Source organism: Cryptomeria japonica, chromosome 9, assembly GCF_030272615.1.
Source record: "Cryptomeria japonica chromosome 9, Sugi_1.0, whole genome shotgun sequence".
NCBI lineage: Eukaryota > Viridiplantae > Streptophyta > Pinopsida > Cupressales > Cupressaceae > Cryptomeria > Cryptomeria japonica.
The window spans coordinates 123160572-123172152 of record NC_081413.1 but is presented as its reverse complement, the minus strand read 5'-3'; the positions used below and the strand labels follow the sequence as shown (position 1 = coordinate 123172152).

The 11581-nt window shown below is 36.9% G+C and overlaps 1 protein-coding gene across 1 annotated transcript in view; it reads left to right on the top strand.

Moving 5' to 3' along the window:
- Nucleotides 1-3072: 3072 nt before the first annotated feature.
- The window catches only part of LOC131858303 (uncharacterized), a 60414-nt gene continuing 51905 nt past the window's right edge, over nt 3073-11581 (top strand). The window contains exons 1-2 of the mRNA XM_059211502.1: nt 3073-3279; nt 3493-3612. Of these exons, the coding sequence (XP_059067485.1) occupies nt 3073-3279; nt 3493-3612 (327 nt within the window). The remainder of the gene's footprint in view (nt 3280-3492; nt 3613-11581) is intronic.

Sequence of the window (11581 nt, the reverse complement as noted above, 5' to 3'; positions counted from 1 at the left end):
TGCATCATTAGATGCTGCTAGTTTTCTTGCAGCTACACATTTTCCTTATGCTGTAGTTGTCGTAAAGTGGGACTGTGCAATTGAATTAGTCAACTATGCCCACATTTTTCTCCATTCTTTTCCTATTTAAGGAGGACCTCATTTGTAAATATTGATCTTTTTCATGCTAAGAAAAACTCTGTAGAATTTTTGCCTCAACAAAGACTTTGAGCTAATATTGTGAAGATTCTATCAAGCACATAAAGAAATAAATTTTTTTTGATCTCAAACTTTGTGTTGTGTTAAGAAAATTATTTATTATTTACATGAGTTAATGTTCTTATGTCCATTACTTATATATGTTCTTTGCTTCTTTGATATTGGAGATATTGTTATGTGGGTTAAAGAGCTCTTGAATCGTGCAAGTAGACTATGTGCTCCTAGCATATTTGGGAAATCTTTTGGTAATTGAGTGATTAGTGGTAATGTTTGTATTACTACAGTTACTTGTAGTTTAAAGGATTAGGAATTTGTACTTGAAGGCTTTGAGCTACAAGATAAGTTTCTAGTTATTTGTAATAATCAGTTTGAGTTAGTATTACATTCAAGGGAGACTTTATGCTACTTGATAGTAAGTTTAGTGCAGTTTGTTAGATTCATTGTTCTTTTCTTTAAGTATCCAAAGAGATAGAGAAATTGTAACAAGGTAGAGGGAGAATACATAAACTCTGAAAAAAGAGAGTTATATGCCCAACACCAACCCACAAATTTTGATTTCTTATTAATTAGAGAAGAAATTTCAAAGGGAACCTCCCCTTGATGAGAGGAGAGATTAATTTATCAACATAGCTATGTGTGAATCACATATTTTTCCACTGGTAAGTTGGTGACAAAATATTCACCCAACAGTTTTTTGGCTACTTTACTGGGAGTGACGTGCAACTAGTTTGTGTTTTGGGTTGCATTGCGCTTTCATTGTAATTTCCATATTGTTTCTTTTCTCTATATTCTAATCTAGCTGATTGAAGTTACACTCATGGGAAGAGATTGGAAGGAATTGTTGATCCTACATATGAGTTATTGCAACAATTTAATTTTCCCTTTGTGACACCTTCACAGACGCTTTCTCCTTTGCAGCGGACATGAAGTTTTCCTCCATCTGCACAACGATCTCCTGTACCAAGTGAGGCATCAAGTTTGCAAGTCCTAGTTGTTCCCCTTGCAAATAATTTTGTAATACCACCATATAATCCATTAAGGATGGTCATTGCTAGCCCTTGGGGCACTGCTTTTGGTCCTTTAAGCTTAACCGCACCTTTACACAAACTTCCCAAAGGCACACGGAAAAATTTGCCCAAGTTTTTGGGAGATGGATCTCAACATCCAGATGAGCACATTGCTGCCTTCTATATTGCATGTGGAGTTTTGGGGGTTGAACTCGAAGATGTATCCATGAGATTGTTCATTGAGACTTTGCATGGAGCTGCTGCTGATTGGTTCTATCATCTTCCCAATGCTTGCATTACAAGTTGGGCAACTCTTAGAACATTATTTGAGGTGAGATTCAAGTCTTTCAAAGATGATCATGCTTTATTGGCACAATTAACCTAGTTGAAGAAAGAGCCTCAGGAACCCATGCATGAGTTTGTAGCAAATTTTGATAAGCTACACAACCATATCCTAGTTGCTTCACGACCCACTGCTGGAAATCTTAAATGCTTTTTCATCAATGGTCAATTGCCAGAGGTGAGTTTTCTTTTGCAAAGGAACAATCCTATAGATTTGGCCACTACTTAACAAATGGCTATATCAGTTGAAGATGATCTTATCCTTGCGGGTAAGATAAGGAGAGATCCTAACAAGGTTAGGAGTAATCAAGTTGTTGATGCATCCTTCTCTTCAGCTAATTCTGCTAATCCCATGATATAAAAGCTAGCAAATGAGTTGTTAGCACTTAAGAAGCAGATTTCCTCACAAGGAAATACTTCTTATCATGATGTCCCGAGAATGACTTATCCAAATAATTCTTCCAATTATGCCATGCATAATTAGAACAAATTACCTCTTGCTCTAGAAAGGCTTGCATTGGAAGCACCACCCCAAAATTCAGCTATAGGATATTATGAAGTTGAACAAAATGATCTTTCTCCTTTCAGTGATGAAGATGCCAATTTGCATCAAGAAGATGGTGTAGAATTTGCCGGTGACTTGAATATCAGGTTTATGCAATATCAAGAAGATGATATGTCAGATACACGCGAAGGATATGTCTTTGCAATATTCACTTATTCACAAGCACAAGTGGCTCAACCATCTACCAATGTGAAAAATGATGATTCTATTGAAATCAAGGATTCTCAATGTTTGCCAGTTACTATTGCTAAGCATGGGACTCCTATACCAAATCCCCCAAAAGACAACTCTATCTCGAAGGACATTGCAAAAGATAAAAGTGTAAGTACTCCTTTGACTGCTGTCAATTTTTCTACACCTGTCAGTTCTTCTGCACCTGCACCAAAGATTAGTGTTCCTCATATTTTAAGTTCTCAAAATGAGAACTCAAATTAATCTTTAATGAATTCATTTCAGTCATTTGATATTCTAGATCATGTTAGGAAAACCAAAATACAAATGTTTGAGGTAGAGTTTTTGAGATCTAACCCGAATCAATTTTGGTCAAATTTATTAAAGAAAAAGACAATACCCCAAAGAGCCTTCCCAATTCTGATTCACTTTAGAATAACTTAGTAATTTCCACTTCCCCTACAAAAAAGAGAGCCATTCTACATCTCTTTGTTGATTAATGGTTTTAATTTTAGTAAATGTGTGATCGACTCTAGGGCATCTGATAATGTTATACCAGCAAAAGTTGCTAATGCTCTTGGTTTGATTCTCACCAAAAAAATTGGAAGATGTTTCTTTATGGACAACAAGCAAGTTCCTTTGATAGGCCAAATCAAGGACGCCCAATTTGTGTTTGTTACATTCCTAGAAAAGAAGATCAAGATGATGGTATTGGTAGTAGATGTACTGGCTTCTTATGGCCTATTGTTGGGAAGACACTTTTGCAGAGATGTTAGGGGAGAGTTAAGCATGGATATGATTGAGGCACACATTCCTATCAAGGGAGAGGTTAAGAAGTTGTATCCTGAAAAAGAATCAAAGTTTACTATTGTTAAATCAGATGATCAATGGGCTCAGATCCTTTTTGAGTCATCAGGAATGGGTAACTATTTCTTGCATGCTGATGATGAGGTAGATATTGTTCCTGAGATTGAAGGTGTCTTTTCCCATAAAGAGGTTTCTAGTGATTGTGAAAGTACTATTACAGAGTCTATGGGATCTTTGTCTTCATAGGAGGAGACTCTTAATTTTGATAATGCCAATGTGGGTGATCCAAATGATGTTTGGATGCTAGAATTTGATGGCAGTTGTTCTTCTACCGGATCAGGAGCCAGTATTGTTTTGGTTTCTCCTGAGGGTAATCTTTTCCCTTTCTCTTTCAAATTGTAGTTTGATAACACAAACAACACTATTGAGTATGAATCACCTCTTCTGGGAATGAATGTTTCTCAGAAGAAGGGAATAAAGAACTTGCATGCTCAAGGAGATATGGAGTTAATTGTGTATCAGGTTTGGAATATATACCAAACTAGGAGCGATAGGCTACGACATTATCATAACCAGGTTTGGGATTTGATTAAGGCATTTGATGCCTTTGATATATCCATTGTCTCTCATGAATTTAATGATAGGGAGGATTCATTAGAAATATCTGCAACTTCTTTGGTTCCTCACAAAGATTTTTCAGAATCAACTTATGTTGTTGAGTTGATTTTTTAGCCGAGTGTTCCTGACAACTCTGATCATTGGCAAGTGTTTAATGATGATCATGATGTAATAAATTTCTTGCAGACTGCTGACAATTTTGATGATCTATATTTTGAAGGTAGTCACTTCCCTTCAAAGGATGCAATTGAAAGCATTGATGCAAAAATGAGAGAGAAGTTTTTGTAGTTGAAAGGAAATAAGATCCCTAAGGGTTTGCTTTCTTTAGAAAAGCTATTTGACAAGCATGACCGCTATGTCAATAAGCAACAAAAATCAGCTACGGGCTCAATGAAATATGAGCAGGTAAATATTGGCACTAAAGTCAACCCAAAGTTGATCAATATCAGGAAGTGTTGTTCACAGGAAGAAAGGCAGAAATTTGTTGCATTGTTGCAACAATATGTTGATGTCTTAGCCTACTCCTACAAAGACTTGAAGTCTTTCCACCCAGAAGAACTTTGTCATGACATCCCATTGAAGTTAGGAATCATGCCTTTCTGATAGAAGCAAAGGAAATATAATCCAAAGATATCAGATACCATCTTCACTTAGGTTCAGAAGATGTTGAAAGAAAAGATAATTTTACCCATTCATCATTCATCCTGGATAGCCAATATAGTACCTGTGCATAAGAAGAATGGTGAGATTCGAATATGTATTGATTTCCAAAATTTGAATTAAGCATCCTTGAAAGATAATTGTCCTTTACCTGTCATGGATCATGTCCTACAAGCTATTACTCAAGCATAGATGATATCCATGTTGGATGGATTTTTCGGTTATAACCAAGTAGAAGTTTTGGAACAAGATCAACATAAGACCGCATTTACTACACCTTGGGGTACCTTTTCATATTGCAGGATGCCTTTTAGATTAATAAATATGGGAGAAACTTTCCAACGTGCAATGGACTTGGCCTTCCGAGTTTTCTTGGTAAGTTCATTGTGGTCTATTTGGATGATTTGACTGTTTATTCTAAGAAACGTCAAGATCATTCCTTTCATCTACTACAAGTCTTAGAGAAATATCATCAGCATGGAATTTCCCTCAATCCCAAGAAATCTGTTTTTGGGGTTATTGAAGGTAAGTTGCTTGGGAATATTGTTTTGAAAGAAGGTATAAAAATTGATGCTGAAAGAGTTAAAGCTATTTGTGACCTTTCCTTGCCAACAAGTAAGACTGTTGTTCATTTTTCCTTTGGTAAAGTAAATTTCTTATGAAGCTTTATTCTAGACTTTACTGAATAGTCTCGTCACATAGCGAATATGATGAAAGGTAATTCTCTTTTCAAGTGGACTCCTGAAGGAAGAAAGCTTTCCATTAGATCAAGGAGGCCATGGAAAATGCTCCAGTTTTGGTATTCCCAGATTATACCAAAGAGTTTATAATGTATAGCTATGCATCAAATCATACTTGTTCGGCTATAATGATGCAGAAAAATAATGAAGGGGTGGAATCACCCATTGCATTCATGAGTTATCCACTAAAGGTTCATGAGTTGAAGTATTTGGAAATGGAGAAGCATGATTTTTGCTATGGTAAAGGTGGTAAAACATTTCGGGTTTTATATTCTGAATTCACATGTCATCTCTCTTGTTCCTTTTGCTATTGTCAAGTTAATTTTGACACAACAAGATTTTGGAACTAAAAGAGGCAACTAGGTTGCCAAGATTCAAGAATATGACATGGAAATCAAGCCTACTAAATTGGTTCATGGAAAAGGTCTATGTCAGTTGATAGCTGACAACAACTCAATTGATGAAGTAGTGCTGGAAAATGAAGGTATGAACCAAGATCTTCTCAAAGTTCAATTTGTCAGTACCACTGATGAGTGGTATTCAGACCTGGCATATTTCTTAACATATGGAGACTGTCATGCACATCTATCAAGGAAGGAAAAGCAAACCTTGAGGCTTAAAGTAGTGAATTTTGTCCTATGGGACAATGGTTTGTACAAGAAAGGTCTAGACAACAATTTCCCGTGCTGTGTAGACAAACAACAACAAGTAAGATTACTTCAAGCTTTTCACGATCTTGCTTGTGGTGGACATTTTTTGGCTCCTATCACTGCACACAAAATCTTGCATGCCAGATACTATTGGCCAACCTTGTTTAAGGATATGAAGAGTGGAAAAACCATCAAGGTGGATTCAAGTGGTTAGTGCACAAACAAAATACTAAAAGATATTAAAACATGAAACATGCATAAAACCACATAAAAAACATGAAGATATACCTTGCAAACCTTTACCTTCTCCCTCAAATTGAGCCTTTGGTGAAGTTGAATAACACCTTTCTTCAACTTGATTGGATGGGCTCCTTCTTGATGGATGCAGAATGCTCTCCAAATTCTCAACAAGGTAAGTGGATTTGATAGGATTTGATTTTAGTGATGGATAGGAGGATTTGAATTAGAAGAGAATGAGAGAAGAAACAGGCAGCATGACAATGCATGAGAATTCGATGATTTGTGAGGAGAATAGGTTTCAATTTATAGATTGGAGAAGGCCAATGGAGGGCCAAGATTGATTTGATTATGAAGGGTTGAGATTGATTTGAGATAGAAGGCATGGATCAAGGATGCCTTGGGAAAATAAATAGGAATATAAAATTCCTTGAGAAGAGGGGGGAAAGGAAATTTGAATTCAAAATGAGGAATTCAAAATGAGGAATTCAAAATTCCCAAATAAGGATGCATTGAGGGATTCAAAGAAATTTGGATTTCTTTGAGAGGCTCAATGTTGATGTTACATGAGTGGGAATTAAAAATTGAAGGATAATGATAAGAATGATTATGAGAGATTCTAGAAGAATTAATTAGGTTGAGTGGGATTAGGAAAAGTGATTTGTAGGAATCACATGACTAGGTTAATTAATTAGAATTAATTAACTAAGTGGGTTTTAGAGGAAATAATTGTTGGAGGGGACTTTAGAAGAATAGGGGAATAATTAATTCATTTTAAAAATTAATTATTGGACAATAGTGATAGGATTAATTAAATTTAATTTAATTGATTCTGAGAGGAATAAGGATAACATAATTAAATTAATTAATTATGTTTATAGGCTTAAATTAATTAAATATTGATTTAATTAATTTTAGGTGTCTACATTTTGCCCCTCTTTGATATAGCGTTGTGAAATGATATTATATCAAAGGAGAATAAAACATAGTGGAAGAAAAGGATAAAGACTAGTAGCATGATGCCCCAAACATGAGATGAAGAAAAAGGATAAGGACTAGTAGCATGATGTCCCAATCATGGGATGGGGAAGAATGATAAGGAGGAAGGATGATGAGGAAGCAGTGGTATGCCCCTTGAGAGGACATGTGGTTTTAAAGAACATGGGTGTGCTCTCGAAAGGAATAAGAAAAATAAGTGATGAAAGGATGAAGATAATGAAAGAGGGAAGTGGGATGAGTTGGAGTGTTGTGAATGAAATGAGACAAAGAAAGGATAAATGGATTGGGTTTCTTGTTGGGTAAGTACAGAGAGAAAACCTAGATTTAATATTGCCATGGATAGTCCACACCACTGATTATAAGAACCAGGATGATATGAAGATCCGAGGCATGGATTTATGCTCAGTCAAATAGGAATGCCTTGCACACAATCATGCAAGTGTTGATAAACACTAATGAAGGGTTGTCGGTTTGTTCAAGGAAGACCTTCAAACACACCATGTCGTGAAAACTATGCCCCATTATACACCAACCAAGACATACCAAGATATAGGATGATCAAGGCAGTCCTAAACAAGTGTAGTCCTAGGACACAAGATGAAAAACAAAGCAAAAATCTCAAGCATGCAAACAATATGCATATGACCAACTGATATCTCTTGCCAAGAGTAGGACATGGATTTGGATAAACTGTCGAACTAGGGAAGGATGCATCCCGATGGGCAGGGTGATGGATTGATTGATGGATGACAAAAGACAAGTTGGATGTGCAAGATCTATATATGAGAGGATTGTTGCTTGGATTTTATTAGAACAGTATGGATGGGTGCTTGGATAAGGCACAAGGGAAAAGCTCAGTTTGATGGATTGGATAGGATTGGAAGAAGGATAAATGATTAGATAGGATGAAAAGGGGGATAGATGATTGAACAGATTTGATTGAGGATGGGATTAATGATTGGATTGGAAGAGATGGAGAATATGATTGGATAAGATAGGATTGGATTAGAAATTGGATAGGATGGGGTGGATTGGTGGATAGGATTTGATTAAATGGATAGCATTTGTTTGAATGGAACCCATGACAAGGGAGAACCAATGATTGGTAAAAGGATGGATGGATGGAAGAGGAAGTTATTATTTAGATAGATGGATCAAGTGGATGGATATGGATAGGAAATGGAGGAATAAAAGATGGAGAATAGGGTGATGGAGACCCAAGGACTATGCTGCAAAGGAGTACAATGCCCCACACTATAGGGTGATGGAGACCCAAGGAATATGGTGGATAAAGATGTATGAGGTGGAAGGATAATGTGTAATGGATATGGATGGTACAGGATTAAGGCTTGTGTTCTCCAAAGCATGCATGCATATACATTATTTTGGCTCTACATGGTCAAGATTAAATATAGGAATGGAGGATTCATTTTGATAGGATGAGGGATATGAGATGCAGGATATGGATAGGATAGTCAAAATCAAAGATAGGAAAGGAGAATGGACTTAGATAGGATGCAGATGGATGGTAGGATTGTGTGGATGAAGCTTTCTCCCAAGTGTAGAGTGCAAGGGGATGAGGGGATTACACATGATGCTTGTTTGCAAAGTGTTCATCATGGTACTTACCCAAGGCACCACAAGAAGTGGGTTTCACCATTGGATGAAATGATTTTTCTTTACTTTTTTCTGATTTATTTTATTTTATTTTTTGTATTTTTCTTTATTTTTTGATTTTTTTGAATTTTTGGAATAGTTTAGATGGATAAGGATGAGGATGAGTGGATATAGAAGATAGTGGATGCGTGAAAGAGGAAGGGAGGACTAAAGTATCTAGTTCCATTGATGGTGTCCCTTAGTATTTATTTGAACTACAGGTATGCTCATAGATGTTGGTAACAATAATTGGTTAGATGAAATGGATAGGGGATGGAAGATAAGGATTTGGAAAGGATTTGACTAATGAAATAGGATTGTGAGAAATGGATGGTGGATAATGGATGAGGTTTTAAAGAATTTGTGGAAGATCAACATTGGCACACACCTTGAAGGGTGATGGAGTAGTGGAGGAGAGTGTGGATTTTGGGAAATGAGTACCCAAAATAGAAGAAGGGGATGATGGAGTTGGGATGGTGGATTTTGGGACATAACGACCCAAAATGGATTTTGAGGATGGAGGACTATTAGATGGAGGATTTGAGGACTTATGAATGGATGGAGCTTTTGGATTAGCAAGTTTGGATGCAAATTTTGATTTTACTTTGGGATGCATTGCTTCTTTGGAATCCACATAGTTTTTAATTTTTTCTTTTGGGGCTTTTGTGGCCTTTTCGATTTTTCTTTCTTTTGGATCACATTTTTCTTTTGAGCATGTCATTTTGAGGGGACATGTTGATCCTTTGATTTTTGTGGATTTTGAGCTTAATTCTTTTTAGATTGGGCATTCAAATTGCTTCCAATAGTAATGGGATGGGTGCATGAGGATGAAGGATTGATGGGTTTTATGGATGGGATGGTGGAAAGAGAGTGTTGGGAGGCATCCAAGGATGTGTGCCTTTTTTTATCTTGCTTAGGGATTATTTAAGGTGATTGGGTGGTGGATGGAGGGATGTAAGGACCCAATATGGATGGAAGGGATGGAGGATTGAGCATCGGAACATAGAGGCCCAAAATGGATGGAAGGAATGAAGGGTTTAACTTTGGAACATAGGGTCCCAAAATGGATGTGGAAGATGAGGGATAATGGGATTTTGATTTGTATGAGGGAAATTTGGATTTAGGAGGAATATAGGATGTACCAACATCTTGAGAATTATCTTGAGGACCCTTATTATTTCCGAAACAAGATGTGAGTCCATTTTGAGGGGGATGAGATGTGGAAGGAAGGTTAGGATCATGATATGGATATGAAGGGATACTTTGATCTTGACTAGGGAGGGTATCATGAGATGGAGTGGGAGGGGTGATTGGATAATGAGATGGAAGAGGATCATGCGATGATAGAGGAATCATATAATCATGAGAGGAAGTGGAGGGAGATACTTCATGAGATGGAGAGGTTTCCATGCTAGCATGCTTTGGAACAAGATTTTGATATGTTTGGAGTTGTGGGGATTCTGTGATGGAGGAAGGTATGGAAGCTTCAACTTGGGTGGATGGAGGAATGATGGTATCATGAAGTGTGGGGGATTGGGATTTGTTTTGACATGGAGGTGGTTAGGGTGGATGGAGGACTTGAGGAGACATGGTCACTTTGCTTTGAGGTGAGGATTTTGTCTCCTTTGCTAGCATGTCTTGGATAAGATTATGGATGATGGATTTGGAGGACATGGATAATATGGATTTTGGAGGATTAGGATTAGATGGAGAATTGGGATTAGATGTGGGATTGGGATTGGGATTGGGATTGGATGGAGGATTAGGATAATGGATTGGGGAATTAGGATTAATGATTGGAGGACTATGGAGTAAAGGATTTGGATGGGGAGTAGATGTAATGAATGCATTGTAGAAGGACGTGGATTGGGATGTAGATGGGGGGGGAGATGGAGGTATACATATTAGATTAGAGGAGTATGTGGATGAGGGATAATATGGAGATAAAGATGTGGAATAAGATGGATTTCCCTTGTTGAAGGTAGAGGAAGGATAAGAGATATGGTATAGATTAGGATTGGGTGCAATGTGTTGAGGTGAGATGGATGAAGGTATGATAGGTGGGTGGGAGATTATGGGATTGACTTGGTAGGTAGGTTCATGAATTTCCATGAGCATCTTCTCATACCAAGCTTTGAAATTCTAGGTAGTCATGTTGAGAGTGAAGGATTATATTGGTATTGGATGAATATGTTTTGGAGGGGAAAGATTATGAAGATGAAGATGAGGTTAAATGAAGATGAGGATTAGGAATTGGCTTGGAATGATGATGGATTAGATTTGATTAGGTTTGGATTGGATTTTATTTGGATTGGAATTGGTTGGATTGGATTGATTAGGACTTGATTTGATTTGATTTGATTGGATTGGATTATATGGGATTGGATTGGATTAGATTGGATTCAACTGGATTAGTCCTTGGATTAGGACTTGGTTTGATTGGATTGGATTTGATTTGGATTAGATTGGATTGGATTAGGACTTGATTGGATTCAAACTAGATTCGATTTGATTGGATTAAATTGGATTGAATTGGATTAGTCCTTGGATTAGGACTTGGTTTGATTGGATTGGTCCTTGGATTAGGACTTGATTGGATTTGGATTAGATTAGATTGGTTGATTTGTTGGATTGGATAACTGGATTAGGAAGATGGATGGATTTGATTGGTTGGAATTTTGGAGATTTGATTGGATTAGAGGGAGAATGATTATGGAAGAATGGATAGATAGAAGGAATAATGATTTGGAAAAAAATATTGGTTGAGGAAGGATGATTTTTTGAATGGATGGAAGTGGATTGGGGGTTGGAGAATTTATTGGATAGATTGAAATGGATTAAAGATTTGATGATGGCAAGATGGAATTTGGAAAGAGGGATGATTGATTGGTTGTGGGGGATGGACTTGGCAAGAGATGTCAAGTAAAGAAA